The sequence below is a fragment of the Prunus avium genome, chromosome 2, assembly GCF_965620075.1.
Source record: "Prunus avium chromosome 2, drPruAviu1.hap1.1, whole genome shotgun sequence".
Classification (NCBI taxonomy): domain Eukaryota; kingdom Viridiplantae; phylum Streptophyta; class Magnoliopsida; order Rosales; family Rosaceae; genus Prunus; species Prunus avium.
The window spans coordinates 12,626,540-12,645,811 of NC_142285.1; the positions used below are offsets into that span (position 1 = coordinate 12,626,540).

At 40.3% G+C, this 19,272-nt stretch overlaps 1 protein-coding gene and 1 long non-coding RNA gene across 10 annotated transcripts; one reads left to right on the top strand and one right to left on the bottom strand.

Annotated features, from left to right (window-relative positions):
• Positions 1-14,005: 14,005 nt before the first annotated feature.
• Positions 14,006-16,485, top strand: LOC110754422 (uncharacterized). Of its 9 annotated transcripts, none has more exons than XR_015834100.1 (3): positions 14,017-14,348; positions 14,471-15,110; positions 15,208-16,342. It is a non-coding gene; the product is annotated as an uncharacterized LOC110754422 (long non-coding RNA). The 9 variants fall into 9 exon arrangements; XR_015834103.1 differs by having other exon boundaries at positions 14,026-14,348; positions 15,020-15,110; XR_015834102.1 differs by having other exon boundaries at positions 14,028-14,348; positions 15,036-15,110.
• Positions 14,983-17,484, bottom strand: LOC110754421 (uncharacterized). Its single transcript, XM_021955478.2, has 2 exons — positions 17,272-17,484; positions 14,983-16,459 (listed from the first exon to the last, which is right to left on the bottom strand). The coding sequence occupies exons 1-2, from the start codon at positions 17,408-17,410 to the stop codon at positions 15,261-15,263; spliced, it is 1,338 nt and encodes a 445-aa protein (XP_021811170.1). The 5' UTR covers positions 17,411-17,484; the 3' UTR covers positions 14,983-15,260.
• Positions 17,485-19,272: the final 1,788 nt, after the last annotated feature.

Below are 19,272 nucleotides of genomic sequence, written 5' to 3' on the forward strand. Positions count from 1 at the left end.
GTACTCATTTTCTAATGAGCACCTATACACTTATCTTAGTGCCCGTACACAAATGAATTGAGACCAGTCACACTCCCAATTCAATAGATATAGGGTATGCCGGTCTTTATGGATCGTCAATGCCCAATTGTACGATCCTATGACTAGGAATACTTTAGGGTATGAGCTTGAGAGGAAGGATCTTATGGATCTAACTTCTTTAGATCACTTTCCTTGTCTCATAGCCCATGGACTTGTCGTTTAGAAAACTTAACCATTAATAAAACTTTTATCTAAAACGACACTATTACCCTTTTTTAAGAAGAGAATCGCATTCATAAGCAAAAACGGCATACAAAGACTCACATGAATATAGTAACCTCATTAAAACCTTCCTAAGAAAACCACGTGGGACAAATCCCATGTTAGGAAAGAGTACCACACATATCAAGGACTAACAAGAGACTCCAACCCAGACCACAAAAGACCAAAACAAGAGCAGAAAACCTAACTAATCACCAACACAGTAGACCTACAAAGAGAACTGCACCACAACCCAAATGTCAAAAGAAGCCTTCTATGAGAAACTCATAGTCCTTCGACCGCCAACAAACTGCAAAAAACACACCAATGGAAAAACCCCAAGAGAAACACAGAGGGAGATCACAAACACGAAAAAACAAAGCCCCCGAAAAACACCCCAACTCAACTCAAATCCTAATAAACTTCAAAATTCTTCCGGCGGTTCAGAGCAAAGACGAGATGTAAAGGAGCAAAAAACAAAGGAAAAGGATAGCAAAAACGAAGAAGCTCCTCAGAAGAAAATCACCACATAATCAAAAAACCTACATTGGCCACTTAAACTGAAGAAAAAAAAGAGGACTTCAGGGCAAAAGTATCTGCCTTACGCCAAGCCCACGAACACTTTAGCTGCACACTAAGGTGGATCCCAAGAGATCCCACTAGAGCAGTCCCCTTGGCCATATCAGAATGATCGCCACTACATAAACATTTAGGAGCAACGCAATCCTTTGTAGGCACCAATAAATCATCACCTAAACCCACCACCTCTGAGTGCTTGTGTTTCACACTAGGTTTACCCGATGCACTCCGTGAACCCCCTCCCCTTTTCTAGGTCTACCACGACCCTTCTTCTTCATGAAAACCTCAAAGAGCTAGATGATAGGCATGATAGAAAAAGAGCCAGAGAGATATGGACTTAAAAAGTCCGAGAAGGAGCCCTAGAACCAGGGGATACAACAAATCCATAAGGTGCACCTATAGCCTGTACAATATACAAATCCCACAAAATTGCAGGGTCCGCCTGGGAAAGTACCTCCTTAGGGGGAATATCCATGGGAAGAAGACCCAATGTCGGCCGAGGCAGAGCTGGTATAGGTGATACCGGGGAGTGGACTTCATCAGCACTGAGAACTGCTTGTCGACGAAGAGAATCAATAGCCTCCAAATGCCGATGACAGAGTGATAAGTGGGATGAGAGGTAGAATCTACATACTCATCCTAACTACGGGAGTGAGAAAGCCAAGATTGATCATCAGGACTACCCTCATCACCTGGACCATTCTGTGAAAAATTACCGGTGCCCCTGAAAGGAAGGGAAAAGCAGAGGATCAGCAAGCCAGATAACCAATGGGTTTACCCCATAAATTATTAACACCTTCCAAATGAGCAAAAGCATAGGTCAACTGATCATGCAAACTCGGAGTGAGAGATCCATTAATGGTTTCAAATTTCTTAAGACACACTTGAGTGGAATGGCCCAGCTGCCCACAAGCAAAGCAATAATCAGAAAGATACTCAATAAATTTATTAGACCATATCTCTTTCGCACACTTGAAATCGAGATACTTCGATGACGACCGGTTAACCAAATAGGAAGCGTGGTTAACCGCCTCCGCCCAAAATTCCTCTAGCAAGCCAGCATGAATCTCATGCACTCTCACACTCCATAGAGTTCTATTCATTCTCTCTGCGACTCCATTTTGTTGGAGCGTCTTCTTCATAGTAAAATGCCTCTTGACACCCTCACTCTTGCAAAACTCCAGAAATTTGCTATCTTTATATTCTCCTCCATTGTCACTTCTTAAGATCTTGATCTTCCTTCCTATAAGGTTCTCTACTTCCGCCTTCCACTCCTTGAATTTGGTGAAGACCTCAAATTTCTACTTCATGAAATAGACCCGAACCTTCCTAGAAAAATCATCCAAGAATATGACGTAGTAGCGAGCTCCACCCAATAACTTGACCGGCGCGGCACATTCGAGTGAATATAATCGAGCACCCCTATGCTCCTATGCTCCTATTCTCTTTGTCTTGCTGCTTGAGAATTTTCAGAACTCAAGCTTACAACTGTGCACTCCTTTCAGAAGCCTCCATTTTGTGCAACTCTTGCATGGCTTGCTCGCGCACTCATGTGCCCTAACCTCAAGTGCCAAAGCTGAGTATCCTCTGAGTCATTCTTAGTAGATATAGCTGCTCCACCAGTCACCGTTGTACCACATAGTCGATACAGGCAGTTAGGTTGAATCTCTCCCTTCATAACCACAAGTGAACCCTTTGAGATTATGAGTTTCCCTCCCTTGGCTTTGTAGGAATAGCCATTCTTGTCAAAAATACTGAGGGAGATGAGATTCTTCTTCAACTTTGGTATGTACCTAACCATACCCAATGTCTTAACCACGCCATCATGAATCTTCAACTTGATTGTACCCGTTCATTCGACTCTACAAACCGAGTTGTCCCCCATCATAACTTCACTGCCGTAGTCTACCTCATACGTATCAAACCAAGATTTGTTTGAACACATATTATATGAGCACCCGGAATCCAAAATTCGATCAGAAGATGAAACCTTAGAAGAGATAGCAAGTGTATCAGTATTGACAATGCTATCAATAAATAAAAGCTCACCGTCGTTATCTTCCGTGACTCCGGCTTCATCCGGCTTCTTCCCTCTGTTTCTCTTCTCTCTCTATGCAGGACAATTCTTCTTCCAATGATCCTTTGACCCACATTCAAAACAACCATCTTTAGCCTTGGATTTTGATCTTCCCTTATTGTTCTTCATGCCATCACGCTTTCTCGATCGACCTCTCTCTCCTGACTCTACAAGCCCTTCACCTTAAGAGACAACTCTAAAATGTTGAACCATTCTGTCATGTTTCACGATGTCTTGCCTGAACATAAGCGTCGTGCGAAAGTGTTTATAAGACAATGGTAGGGATGTCACTAACATCACAGCATTGTCTTCCGACTTATAAACCTCATCCATCCTCTGCAAATCAGCAATACACCTATTAAAAGCTCTCATGTGCTCCATCATGCTTGCACCTTCCTCCATCTTTAGAGAGTGAAGCTCATCTTTCAAGAAGAGCTTGTTGGATGACGATTTGGCTAAAAACATCTCTTTGGATTTCTCCCATGTTTGTTTCGCAGTGTCTTCCATCGCATTACACAACACCTCATCAATTAGATGTTGTTCAATGGATCCTCTAGCAAGCTCGTCTAGGTCTTCCCAATCCGCATCAGTCATGGTTGCCGGCTTCTTTTCCTTGCCTCCTGTTGAGGCCCAAAAAATCCATGGTTGGGCCCGAATAAATTTCTAGCCCAAAACAATATATTATTGAAAAAAGACCCGGTTTGGAGTACACAAAAGTCTACCATGCACAAGCCATACCCTGCATGTCATGCCGAATAAAAATCTGTCACGCTAGAAATTGAGATTAAAATCATAAAGATGTATTTAGCTCTACAAATCCATGCCAATTATCCTATCAAGCGATATGCCATGCCAAGCGACATGCCATGCCAAGTAGGAAATTATTATTTCGCACCCAATCGCACTACAAGCTTAAGTGGGCCCAAGCCACTCAAATGCCCGTGGCTTGCTTGAGTGGGTTGTGGTATGGATGGTAACAAATTGTCATGGGGTCCGTCGATGGGTCAAGAAATGGAAGTCCCGGGCCGCTTGGGGGCCTCGGGACTCAAGCCCATTTTCTTAGGCCCAAACATGGGTAAGCACAAGAGAGAAAATAGCCCATTGCTTCAACTAGAGTAGCCCAACCAAAATAGCCCATTGCTTCAACTAGAGTAGCCCAACCAAAATAGCCCATTGCTCCAATTAGAATAAGCCAACCAAAAAGCCCAACATTTGATAAAGCCATCTCATCCATTAGATAGATCATGTGGTTGTCTTAAAAAGCCCATATAATTAGAATAAAAAAAGCACCACCAGCCTTGGCATTCGGCTGAAAGACAAAATCACGCAGGTGTTAAACCTATTCCTAACAACTAAAATGAGTTATTAAAAATAGCAACTTCAATTCTCGCAAGTGCACGAACCATTTATAGTATAGCTTATGAAATACGAGGTCGATCCCACGGAGAATGGTAACTTGGTTGCAAGTTAAACTACTTAGAATGATGGAAAAAACTGAAAACAAAGAAACTAACTAACTAACAATTGGCAAGGTCTAGGACAGAATCCTAGCACCACACACGCACTCGAATGGGGGTTTTTGTTGTTTAAATGAAAATAAGAGAATGAAATGGAAGTGCTGGAAGGTAAACAATGGCAGCAATGAACAAGTTGTGAAACAATGATTGAGAAGTGTTAGAGCCTTGGAATCTACCACTAGTCTTCCTATCCAAGTTATGAATGCATAGAAATTGACTCAAGCTTCATTAAAAATAGATTATCGCATACAAGCCTATGGTATCTAGGTGCAGGATGCATGATTCTCCTAAGGCATGTAATTGTGCATGGTATCTACACAACACGTGATCTCTAATATGCAACCTAAGCATGGTATCTACTTAGAATAAAGCATATAAGAGTCATTAAGTTCCTTGAGAATATGATAATCACACAAGTCCTAGAACATGGTATCTGTCCTAGTCAACCTATGGTTATTAACCCCTTGAATGATTCTTAGGCCATTCATGTGTTGCTTGTGAAAGGAGAGTAGAATTGGTGAATCTAAACCCCTTCCCAACCTGTGCTAGATGCATAAAATCCTAGTTAGCTACTCCAAGAAAACATACATCAAGCACATAATAAGCTGGAGATTAACAACTTGATAATGAAAGCAAGGAAATCAATTAACTATGAAATCATCCATAACATTGAATATTCATGACTAGGGCTTCATCCTAAGCCCTAACAAAATGGATTAGTTAAACATAATTATGAATACAGAAGATAAGAAATACATAGATAGAATAAAGAGAATAGAAGAACTAGCTGGTGGCAGCAAGGTAGTTTCCAGGACAGCTCCCAGCTCTCCCTCCTTTGCAACTAGCTCTCTTCTCTCTTTGTGGTGAATCTGAATGTGTGTATGGAAGTAATGGATGAAGTGAATTGTGTCTGGGATGTGGAATGGAAGTGGTATTTATAGGGAGAAGGAAAGGGGAATTCAGAATTGAATATGACTAATGCATACAACACTTGTATTTAGAAAATCAGAATTTGTTGTTGCACTAATAAATCCCACCAGCAGCCATAGGTCATCTTCATGTCAGCATGATCAAGCATCCATCCAGAAACCAATAGCTCATGCCTAGCTCACCATGACCAAGCATCCATCAGCTCATCCTCATGTCAGCATGATGTGTATTTTCATGGGCTCACGAATTGGGTTTGGCTGAATCAAAAGATGACTTTAAGATGTCTATTTTGAAGTTCAGAATGTCTCTGATCCAACCACACAAACATTGGCCCAATCCAAGCTCGGATGAAGAAGATAAGTCTGAAATGAACATCTAACTCAGTCTCCAGTTTTTGCACATTTTGCACCATTTTGCTTCAAAAGTGATCTCTTGCTGCCTTCAACCTATAGAACACACAAACATAGGTAAGTGACTTGAAATAAAGAGAAACTAAACAAAATTACTAAGTAATGAAGGCATGTAAATGTGTGAAATTATGAACTTATCAGCAGGGGTTTGGGGAATCCACATGTGAAGGGCTGTTGGGAGGCTAAGGAACAAGTTCCAAGTGAAGGCATCCAAGAGACCAAGGGATTGTGGCACGCAGGGAAGGATGCCATCCCTTAAACCAGCAGGCGCACCCATTCTCTTTCCTTCATCAGATTTGGCCATGGAAAGAGGAAGAAAGAGGAGAAAGAAGATGGGTGAAAATGGAAGCTCTCCTTTGAGGCAGCCGCGGGAAGAAGCATCGAGCCCCCAAAAATCTCTGATTTTGTGGGATTGGGCATAACTGACTTTGCCACCATGAGGTAAGTCAAGAAGGAGGAGAAGAAAGGGAGAGGAAAGCTTAGCTAAATGAGGAAGAAACCATTAGGGTTTCTTGGAGAAGAACAAATTCCAGCAGCTATAAATTGGGCCTCTTCTACCCAACAAATTAACACAACCCACAACCTTCAGAGAGCAAGCTTCCTCTCTCACATGCAAACCCAGTAATTTTCGTGATATCCTTACCCATTTCCCTTATTTCCCTTGTTCTGGCAGATTGGCATAGCTTTGACAGAGTCACCGTCAAGCTGCCGGAAACTGCTAAGATTACCCACAATTCTTCACCATCCTTCTCCCCCTTCATCAAACCTCCTTAGAATCACTTTCTCTTTCCCTTAGAACCTCTGTCTCTCACAAGAACTCACAGCTCTCTCTCCTCAAGTGCTAAACCCATGATAATTTTGCTCCCATGCCATAATCTTCTCATGCAAAGCTAGAAGATTTATCTGTAATTTGTTGTTGTTTTCATTGGTGAAGGTAACCAAAGAGTTTCCTAAGGCATCATCACACTTTCGAGACATCTTTGGGGCTTAATCTTCGAACTCAGACACAAAGGGGACACTTGCATCAGATTGCTCTTCACAGCAGCCCAGCCCACTTGCTGCCGGGAGAAAAAGGCCCCTACACCTCCCAAGTCTTTGCTTAGACCTTGCCGCTTAAAGACATGCTTCATCCTTCTTTGCCAAAGCGTGAAGTTCTCCTTGCCAGTGCACGGCTTTAACTCAACCTTCATACTTGATACACATGGTGATTTAGTACTGGAACTTTCTTCATCCTTGTCTCTTGCCATCGTTAACACACCGCCGCTCTTAAAGTTGTAAGCCGCAACCGCGGCTCTGATACCACTTGTTGTGCGAAAATAGTCCAAGACCTTGTCGTTGATGGACTACGCAACTATTACACACAAGTCATGCAAAGATAAAGCACACACGAAACCACAAAGTAAACACGCACACAAAGAACACAAGAATTTATATAGGTTCAACGTTGTGCATACGTCCTCTTGGTGATCCCCAAGAAATTCACTAGAATGAAAGAACCATTTTAGTTACAATGAAGAACCCCATTTGATCTCTCACAAACCCTAGCTCTCTTTTCTCTCACCCTTGGCTTAAACCCAATTTGATGCCTTAACTTTCTCACGTTACAATAACCTAGCACTAAAATGCTTATTTATATGTCACAGGGCTTTAGTACAATTATAGAAGGAATATGAAACTTAAAGGACTCCAAAACTAGGAGAAAATATGTCCATATTCACTAGGGATACGCGCTGGATTAGCTTGTCCCGCTCGAGCGCATGTGTCTGCTCTAGTCTGAGCTATGCCGCTCGAGCGCCTAGATCTAGGCCAAAAGTACCGCTCTGCCGCTCTGCCGCTCGAGCGTCTGTAGTTTATGCTAGAACAACAAGGCCTAGTCAAAACTAATGCAGCTCTTTTGACCATCTGTTTCTTTCACTCCTTCCGCATCTTTAAGTGAGCCAACATTGTTGAGAAAAATGGACAAACACTTTCACTCACTCCCCTAATGATCTTGTTGTTGATGGACTTTGTGACACACACAATGATGGATGAATCACACACACACACACTTGAGACAACAACCAAGCACAAAGTGACACAAGCATTTATAGAGGTTCAGCAAATGCCTACATCCTCTTGGTGATCCCCTTGAGAAATTCACTTCATGAAAGAATAAGTTACAACTTTGGTTTTACAACAGAAAACCCCCTTAGAACTCTATTCTCTCCCCAAGCTCTCTTTCCTCTCACACCCCTTGCTCAACACTTTGATGCACTTGTGAACACTCTCACAACCCTTGGTGTTTCCCTCCTTGGTGTCTAGACTCTCAAGACCCCAACTCAGCTCCTAACTTGAACTGATTACTCTCCCTCACGTTCTCCCTTGGTGAGTTAACCTCCTTTGAACACAATAGCACCCAGCTACTTGACCACCTTGAGATTAACCACACCTAACTTCAACTTGCTTTCTCATCTTATAATGTCTTGCTTTATCTCCATTACCTACACAAACCAATGGACAAGAGATAAGGCATAATCTTTGTCCTCCACGTTCCTTCCTTTAGTCTCCCACTTAGACTAAAGATCAGATCATGCAAGTAAACAACTCCTACTTCAGCCACCTTCCACTAAACCAGAAAATGGAGAGTGAATCCTTCAAAGCAAGACAAACAATTGGCAATGAGTGCTCTCCCAACTATCCAGCAGGTAGTCCACCTTCTTTTACCTCAGAAGTGACCCATTAAGCACCTGCAATCTTGTGGAAAGCGATAGCCACCGAAAAAGTAGTTGAAAACACGTAAGGAAAACATCAGCACAGCACAGAAGCGACCGGTCGCGGATACCTTGCGACCGGTCGTCACGACCATTTGGATACCTAGCGACCGGTCGCAGATACCTTGCTACTGGTCGCTTCCTGCGAATTTTTCAGACTTCGACTCTGTCCAAAAACGACCGGTCGCCCAAACCTTGCGACCGGTCGCTGCCTCCTTCACTTGCAACCTTAATGTGAGCCAAATTTCCAACAATCTCCACCTTGGCGAACCATTAATCACCCCGTGAACCATTGTTGACCTCTAGAACCTCTTCAACCTCTTAGAAATCGTTCTAGTAATTTCCAAGAGCTCCACCATGGCAATAAACCTCTTGCCTCAATGCACCTTTGGTGGAAGGTGCTTCACCCAAGCCTAAACTTCAGTAACATGGACCTCTTGTGCAGAAAAGAGTTCCCCCTTGCCAAATTCGTTGCTCCTTGCCTCCTTGGAACCTTGAACCTTGGACTTCCCTTGATATGCAAACCACATACCAAACCTTTGTTCACTAAATCCCCATTTAGCACTTCTTGCTCTTGGATTTAAGAACACATTTCTTTTCATCAATGCACCTCTCCAACTTTCCCGCTTCATGCTCCCTATAGCACTCCGAAACGTGGCTGGAACTTCTTGGTCCATCCATCCAAAACCTAGGGAAGGTTTGATGGATTCCTTGGGCCCGGACCTTGCAATTGATGATGGCTCCACCTCAAGTAGAACCCCTTTGTGAGTTTGTTGTTGTTGCCCTCCTTCTTCAGCCCTTGTGTCAAGCTCCACCTCAAATGGAGTCCCTTCCATGACCACCTTGGCAAGAAGCTTCTCTTCAACAACATCCTCCCCATCATTCCTTGTCTTGACTTCACTTTCTGCTGCTTTGAAATCAAGCACCTTTGATGATGAATTGTTAGTCATACAACCTTGACTAACCTTCCTTGCCCAACTTCTCTTGAGCATACTTGCAGCTGCATTATGTTGGACCAGCTCCTTGACTTTAAGACTTGTTGCTTGCTCTTCCTTGGTACAAATCTCTGCACCACCCAAAAGCTTGTATGTGTTGTTTGGTTGAATCTCCCCCCTCATAACCACCACAGAACCTTGTGTGACCATGAGCTTCCCTCCTTTGGCCTTGTAAGAGCAACCTTCTCTATCCAAAGAACCAAGAGAGACTAGATTCGTTCTTAGTGCAGGTACAAACCTTACCTCACTAAGAGTCCACACTTCACCACCTTGCAACTTGATCTTCACAGTCCCTATGCCCAAAACTTCACATGTAGTTTTGTCTCCCAACATAATCTTGCATGCATCCTTATCCTCATATGTGTCAAACATCAACTTATTTGCACACACATGATATGAGCACCCGGAATCTAAAATCCAACTTGAAGAAGAATTCTTACACGAAGAACTTGCCATGACTTCCCCGTTACTCTTCTCCGTAACCGTCAAGAGTTCATCACATGTGTCCTCATCACACACGTGGACTGAACTTTCAGCTTTCTTCATCTTGTTCAGCTTCTCCTTCCATACCGGACAATCTCGTCTCCAATGATCCATAGATCCACACTCAAAGCACCCTTCATTGTCCTTGGACTTAGTATTCCTTTTGCTGCCCTTGCCTTCTTGCTTGCTTGAACGCCTCCCTGCGAACAAACCAGCATCTTGAGAGTTCTCCTCCGAACGTTAAGACATCCTGTGATGCGTCATCACATCTTGCACCACCTCTTCAAAATTCAAGGTACTCTTTCCGAACATAAGTGTAGTTCGGAAATGCTTATAAGACGGAGGCAAGGATGTTAGAAACATGAGTGCCTTATCCTCCGTATTATACAACACATCCATTCTTTGCAAGTTAGCAACACATCTATTGAAGCTGCTCAAATGCTCCATTAGATTTCCTTCCTCCGCCATCCGAAGATTTAGGAGTTCCTCCTTGAGGAAGAGCTTGTTGGACAGCGACTTCCCTGCAAACATCTCTTCGAGCTTCTCCCATGTTTGCTGCGCTGTGTCCTTCATCACGTTGATGAGCACCTCATCGGAGGTGAAGTTCTCGATGGCTCCTCTAGCCAACTCATCTAGCACACCCCACTCCGCATCTGTCATGGTAACCGGCTTCTTCTCTTTGCCTCCCAAGACAACACTGAGATTTTGTTGTGTAAGGGCTGACTTCATCCTCCTTTGCCAAAGTGTGAAGTTTTCCTTCCCTGTGAAAGGCTTCAACTCCACCTTCATGCTGACAGATTGTGGTAGCCTCTGATGCATAGAGCTACTTCCACCTTCAGCTTCCTTCTCACTTTCCATCTTCAACACACTAGCAACTTGCTGCTCCAACACATAGCTCTGATACCAATTGTTGAGAAAAATGGACAAACACTTTCACTCACTCCCCTAATGATCTTGTTGTTGATGGACTTTGTGACACACACAATGATGGATGAATCACACACACACTTGAGACAACAACCAAGCACAAAGTGACACAAGCATTTATAGAGGTTCAGCAAATGCCTACATCCTCTTGGTGATCCCCTTGAGAAATTCACTTCATGAAAGAATAAGTTACAACTTTGGTTTTACAACAGAAAACCCCCTTAGAACTCTATTCTCTCCCCAAGCTCTCTTTCCTCTCACACCCCTTGCTCAACACTTTGATGCACTTGTGAACACTCTCACAACCCTTGGTGTCTAGACTCTCAAGACCCCAACTCAGCTCCTAACTTGAACTGATTACACTCCCTCACGTTCTCCCTTGGTGAGTTAACCTCCTTTGAACACAATAGCACCCAGCTACTTGACCACCTTGAGATTAACCACACCTAACTTCAACTTGCTTTCTCATCTTATAATGTCTTGCTTTATCTCCATTACCTACACAAACCAATGGACAAGAGATAAGGCATAATCTTTGTCCTCCACGTTCCTTCCTTTAGTCTCCCACTTAGACTAAAGATCAGATCATGCAAGTAAACAACTCCCACTTCAGCCACCTTCCACTAAACCAGAAAATGGAGAGTGAATCCTTCAAAGCAAGACAAACAATTGGCAATGAGTGCTCTCCCAACTATCCAGCAAGTAGTCCACCTTCTTTTACCTCAGAAGTGACCCATTAAGCACCTGCAATCTTGTGGAAAGCGATAGCCACCGAAAAAGTAGTTGAAAACACGTAAGGAAAACATCAGCACAGCACAGAAGCGACCGGTCGCGGATACCTTGCGACCGGTCGTCACGACCATTTGGATACCTAGCGACCGGTCGCAGATACCTTGCGATCGGTCGCTTCCTGCGAATTTTTCAGACTTCGACTCTGTCCAAAAACGACCGGTCGCCCAAACCTTGCGACCGGTCGCTGCCTCCTTCATTTGCAACCTTAATGTGAGCCAAATTTCCAACAAACATAAACATTGTTCACTAAATGACGCCACTTATGCAAAGGAAAGATGCAACTGCACTTAGTTCAATTGTATCGGATGCAACCTTTCATACTTAAACAAAACAATTATTTTCATTCACACATTAAAAATTAAAATTTAAAATATCTAATAAATATTATCATATTAAATTTCCAACAAACCACAACCACTCTGGGGCAAAAATTTGGGACATTCACGCCAGCACCACGTACAGTGCAAATTCCTTAGCCGTCTCGAGTCCTCGATGTCGTTCGCACCTAGACCACCCTCGAACTCGATTGTCCCAACATGACTTGCGCTCTGCTTTGTCTGGGCGTTGGTCAATCCAAGTCGACAATAGACGCTAGAGTGAGCTAGTGGATCCCGGAGGTGGTCTTCTTGTGTTGGGCATGGTGGTTGATTGAGAAGGAAGAAGATAATATTGACGTAGTCATTGAGCGATTGGGATCACTTGAGGGTATTCTAAGTGCCCGTTTGGCATTGCTTATTTGGGGTGATAAGTGATTTTTTAAAAAATTTGGGAAGCCCAACCTGTTTGGTAAACTGTGAGAAAATCACTTATTTTTAAAAATTGCTGTGAGAGAAAGCTATAAGAGAAAGCAGCTAATGAGGTGCTTTCATTTTCTGATTATGCAGGAATCAGTTTTGAAGAGGCGTTGGGTTTAATGATTATGCGGCAATCATTTTCTGATTTTGCGGAAAGTAATACCAACAACACTTTCAACAAAAATTTTACCAAACGCCAAACTGCTTTCTCTTACAGCTGATTTTTCTCACAGCAAATCTGACAGAGATTATTTTCACAGCACAGCAATGCCAAACTGGCCCTAAGTGTTTTTCATTGACCGGCTAATATTGAGATTGAATAATATATATATATATATATATATAGAGTGCTGCTAAACGAACCCTAAAATTAATTGAGTACACCCTACTATCAAACTATTTATTGAATTACTAATTTACCCTAATATAAAATGACCAAAAAGGATATATTGAATTGTGTACCCCAATATGTACACCATCCTTAAGACTTGACGCATGTCCATTGTTATAACTATGGTCAACTCTTTAATTTTAATATTTTAAAGTATTTAAAACCAAAAAATAAAATAAAATTTTAAAAAGAGAAAAAAAGCTCTCTCTCCTTCCCGACCCACCCCACTCTGAGACGAGTTGAGATATGTTGTCCCCAAATTCCCAATCTACCAAATCTCCCTAAATTAGATTGAAAACCCACACCTCTCTCGAAAGATTGAAGACAATATATTTAATTAAGAATTAAAATCTTTATTTTACTACTTGAGCTTTTGAACCCATGCCTTCAAACAAATTGACTTAATTTTTAACATACAACTCGGAATCCAGGAGAAGTGTATTGATCCCAGTTGATTTTTGTATGCATAAAACTTAAACAATCAATAACACAAACCAGGTGGTGGTGGTCGAACAAGAGAGAGAGATAAAAGAAGAAGAAGAAGAAGAGGAAGGAGAGAGAGAGAGAGAGAGAGAGAGAGAGAGAGAGAGAGAGAGAGAGAGAGAGAGAGAGAGTTTTGTTAAAATATTATTTTATTATTATTTTACTTTATTTGTTTATTTTAAATACTTTAAAAGATTAAAAATTAAAGAGGGTGTACCATGGGTATTTTTGGTAGTTAAATAGGGTGTACTTAGTTAATTTTACATTTTAATTTAAACATTAGGGTGTACTTAGATTGTATGGTGTACTCAGTTAATTTTAGGGTTCGTTTAGTAGCACTCTATATATATATGATATGATGATATAAAAACCAGACACAAACACAAACTCCGATCTAGACACTTTATGATGAAATATTGAGATTGAACAATATTTATCCGTTAGTTAATGTGATCTTTCCATCCAAATTCCGTTAAAATTGAAAGAATTTTTTTAAAATCAATTAATTAAATTGTAATGATTAACAAATATAAGAATCAAATTGGCCAAATTGGCCAATACTAGGACTAAATTGGCCAATAAGAGAGGTAAAACACAGGCCAATACTAGGACTAAAATGCATTTACCAACCCAACCCACAAGGTTATAGTTGGTTTACAGGTAACCTTGTATTGTACAAGTCTACAAATACAGTTGAAACTGCAAGGCCATGTTTGGTAGGCCATCAACTACCACTAACCAGAGAGAGAGCGTTGTCTTGTTGAGGGCGCTGAAGGGTTTTGGGTACTTCTTCTCCTCCTCCTCTTCATGTTGCCTCTTCTGCGTTGCCAGTTCAAGCATCAAAACGCATCCGTTTGCAAAGCTTCTCTCTAAATCACTGTAAACACACAAGCCTTGGTTTTCTAAACTCATAAAGGTGATGAACGCACCGATAATGGGTAAGCCTCTCTTTCTCGCTCTTGATAGTTCACTTCGAATTGAAGAATTTGCTTTTCTTGGGTTTTGGAACAAAATTAAATTAAGTGTGCAATTCATTAATTATAAATTGTATTTGGTGAAGACCCATTGCAAGGAGATTTCCCAGAAGTGATAGAGGAGTATTTGGAACTTGGGGTTATGAAATGCATTGCCATCCCCATAAGATGTTTTTTTGAAACTTCTTTTTTTCATTAGAAATTAAGTGCTTTGGGCAATGTGGCAATGTGGGTATTTCGAAAGTTGTGATTTTCTGTTTGTATTTCTTTTAGTTTTGTCCTGCTGTTTCTAGGGTCCTTTTTGCTGAATAAATTGCTTATTCAAAAATTAAAAGGAAGGCTGTAAATTTGTTTGCACATTGAGGTATAGAAACACCATTGCCAGTTTATACAGCACTCACTTGTTCTTCTTCCACAATTTGTACTTTTGAAACTAATATATAAGGAGTTGAATCCACAATTTGTAAAGAAGTGGAATTGCTAGCTATTCCAGAAAAATTAAAGAATTGGTCAATTAGTTGGAATTTTTTTACGGTTTCGTTTTCAGTTAGGTCTCTGCGTTAATACCCTGCATGAGCCTCAGGTTACTTTTAACTGATTGATTCTTTAATTTGTCCTTTACACTTTTATTGAAGAACACATAAACTACAGGCATTTCTTATTAATCATCTTGCTAGCCAAGGATATAAACGAAACCCCATTTACACAGATTTCTCCCGGAGATAGGTAGGTGCTATGGCCAATTTCTCGTTAAGCATTTCTAAATTCTTTTTTATGGACAATGTTTCGTGTTATCGAAGGAAACTTTGTACTAATTTTTCAGGTGCTGTGGAGGTCAATATCTGTAATCAAATGAGAAAAAGATATTGGCCGGGCTTAGTTCATGGCTTTTCCAGAGGACCATAAGCTGTAGGAAACAGAAGCCCCAAGTGCCAGAAGAACAAGAACTGCTGCTCCCATATTGATCAACATCTGCGTCTCTTCATTGTTCACCCCCTTTCCTAGATTTCTCATGCCCTCCTTTGCAGCAGCCATCACATTTGCAGCAATGGAATCCTCCTCTGTACGCTTCTCTCGGTCAACAGCGCTCCCAGAACTCTTGCTCTTTCTCTTTGCCTTTTCTAAAATCTTTGGGACAGCCCCTGCTTCTTTGCTTCTCTCATTGGCCTCTCTTTCCTTCTGCAGACTGGTTTCAGCAACTCTCTCAGCATTCTTTGGTTCTGTTGGCTTCCCTTTTGCTTCACTCTGATCCTTTCGATCAACATGCTCAGCAGTAAACTCCACCATCTTTTCGTCAATTCTTTTTGGAGGAATTTCATCCTTACCCTTTTGAGACTTAGGTTCACTTATGCCTCTTTCAGGACTAGTCAAAGTTATCACCCTCTTCTCATCTCTCTGTTTCTCATTCTGGATTGCTGGATTTGCTTTTGGAAGGGCCTCATCCTTATCCTTGTGTACTTCTGTCTCAGCAACGATTTTCGGAAGGCCTAATGGATGACCACCATTCTTGTCATCCCTTTCTTTTTCATCTCTGGCACTAAAAGTAGAGTTTTGTGCCTTTGGCTCAGCAGCAGCTCCCTGAGGGCCTGCAGCTGGAGGAGCACTTCTCTTATCCCTTTGCTGTTCATCTTGAGCAGCAGAAGTAGCTGCTTGTGAAATGACTTCCTGACCCTTTTGTGCCTTTGGCTCAGAAGAGCTACTTTTCTGAGGGCCTGCAGTTGCTGTCAAACTGGGTTTTGACGGAATTAGGTCCTCTTGTAGTTTCTGTGGCTTTGCCTCAGCAGCAGAAGCAGAAGCAGAAGCAGTTGGAGTTTTTGAAGCGGTAGGTGGTGCTTGTTGGCTTGGTTTGGCTGCTTCTTTAGGGCCTACTTTAGTGATGCCTAGCTTTGGTATTGTAATGATAAGAATTTGATTGTTGAATTTGCCATGAATTTTACTCACGTCGCAATTTTCTTGAATAGGGAAGGTTTGGTTGAAACGGCTCCATTTGTTATTCCCAAGAGGCCGTTGTCCATCAACCTTAATCACACCAGGGGCAGCCGCAAATGTAATCCTTACTTGCTCCTTCACAAAACCTGAAAACACAAACAAATTGAAAGTGACATATAACGTAACATGTATAGGAATTTTATGCTAGTAGCTTTGCAAAATTATAAGTTGCTCTTTAAAATACAAAATTCTCCTATAATCTTACATTTTATGGGTGCATCAAAATTCTTCTTTATGAAAGTATCTGAATCAATATGAATCAAACAAGTTTTCCAACTTAACAAAGCCCACACAAAAGCATTGAAACATTTTTCGATATTAGCTTTTGGAAACTTAGGGCATGTTTGGTATTCAACTTGAATCCAACTTTTTAAACTCAAAAACAGAATTTGAGTCCAAAACAAAGAAAACCTATTTGGTAGCCCTATTTTAAAAAACTCATACTCAAGAACAACCAAAAAAACACCCCAATTATTAAAAACAAAAAAATCTGTTGTTTCAGTTTTTTTTAACAACCCACAAGTTCTCAATTTTTTAAGATTTGAAAACAGTTTTCAAGTTGCATGCCAAACAAGTCTTTGAATCTTAAAAATAGATTTAAGCATTCCTTGTTTTTAAGAAAAATTAAAGTTTTTGAGTTCCCTTATTTGAATAGGATACCAAACGCCCCCTTAACTTTTTGAACTTTTGCTAGTTTTGACAAAAACCTGTTCTTTTTTTCTTTTCTTTTTTCACACAGAGCGATATTCTAAACTACTTTAATGTACTGGGAAGGGGATTTAACTTGGTTTAGGGGGCGGGAACACTACCTTGCCCAACTAACCTAACTCATACCTACCCATGAACATTGTGTATTCTTATTTACAAAATGAGTGATAAAATTGGGTAAAGTACAGACCAGGCAGATGAACATGTATAACGTGAGCTTCCTGCTCTTCCTTCAATTCAAATTGGGGCTTGAAATCTTCATAAATTGAACGAGACGATAGTCTTGGACGGGTACTAGAGATTCCACCAAAACGTTGCCTCATTGCCATCTCTCTCTCTCTCTCTTGCCTTTTGTTGATTTGATTTTCTTGTATACGTTATGATTGCCTTTGGATTGTAGAAAAATGTTGGCTATGTGTCACATTTTATATATGCAACAATTTTTGAGACAAGTGTGTTGATTGTTTGTTTGGGTTTTCTTATTAATGAAATTATTCCTTTTTAGTTGCTTTGGTTTTTTGGTGTTTTACAATTTTAAGTGTCCCCTGGTCATGTACAAGGTATAACGTCTCATGCAAACAAATATAAAGTTGGGTTGGTTACCCACCAAATAGGGATTCTCTAGTTTATTCTGAAAAACTATGTTGTACATTTCACAACCATAAAATTTTAGTCATGTTTCTTCTATATTTTATCCTCATTTCTTTAATTGTTTGTTTTAATTAAAAACAATAAACCCTTTCTCTCTCCCTCATTCAATTGTTTGTCCTCACTACTTTCTTCAGTAATAGCATCTTGTTTGCTTCAATGGAGGGTGAAGTTCATGCGCATGTTAACTTTATGAGGTATGAACTTCATTTCAATAGGACGAGTTACGGTGGCTCAAACCCAGACTTTTGGGTCGGGTTTATTGAAAAATTCTTAGATGTGATGTCAACCTAAAATCCTTCAAATAAAGGAGTTAGTAGTTCAAGTGGTTAGTTACCCACAAATATGAGGTTATGTGTTCGATTTTTCCATCTCCTAGGAGATTGCTTGTACGAAAAACAAAACACCAAAAAATACTTCATGTTGGAATGAACTTTGGAGTTTACTGAGTTCAAGCCGACTTCAGATTAAGATTTACTTTGGGCTTTTATTTTTAGTTTTTTTGGGGAACGGAAGATTTTACTTTGGGCTCTATGGATTTGAGGTTTCATACCATTTTTACACCTCTACCCTCTAGGTTTCACTAATTATGATTGGCACTCCCGCCTTTTTTTTCACTTCTGTCCAAGCAAGAAAATGACATTATTACCCTCACCATTTAGAGAAAATATATCTTTATAAGAAATTCTAGGATTCCTCCTTTGGCAAATACTTTTATGCATACGCCTTTTCGCTGATCTATATCATCACCACTTGCCAAAAACAAAAAGCGAAAGCCCTAGACAACAAGAAATCAAAAACTCTAAAATTGATTTAAAATAAAACCCTTTGCTCACCTAAAAAATGAGTCAAATGCTAATTATAAAATTAAATCTTAAACAAAAGTTAGAAACCATCAATCTTAGTGTAATTAAATATTTTCACAAAATTTCAATTTGACCTTCTAAATATTAATTTGTTTTTTTTTTTCTTGATTCAAAGAGACTTGTTTATTTTAACAAAAGTAAGTTTTTCTATGATTTACATTAAAAAAATAATAATAATGTAAGATGTAATGTTATATGCTTTTAGAAATTGATGGATTAATTTTAGGCTTATAAAAAAAATTCTTCGCAAATGATTCAGATGATAAAAATGTTATTTTCAAATAAAAATTGGGCAGAAAATAAAGTTTACTAGAAAAATTGTTGCTCACTGATATTACTTGATTATATCACGTGACGACATTTCATTGTCAAATAATATTTTTTAGGTGGAGCATAATTAATGAAAGTAGATGGTAAAATTTCCTTTAATGGCATGTTTACTAATTCATAAATTAAATTAGGAGGAATTGAATTGAAGATGAATTAAATTGAGGAGGAGTTGGATTGAAGAAAATTAGATTCCGGTTTTCCATTGAAGTGTTTACTAAACCATATGGATTGAGGATCCCTATTGAAATTGTTTACTAAACATATGGAATTGAGACATGAGTGGTACTAATTACTAAAATATCCTCATTGTTGGTACATAAATATGTAATTATGAGAAAGATGTTTAA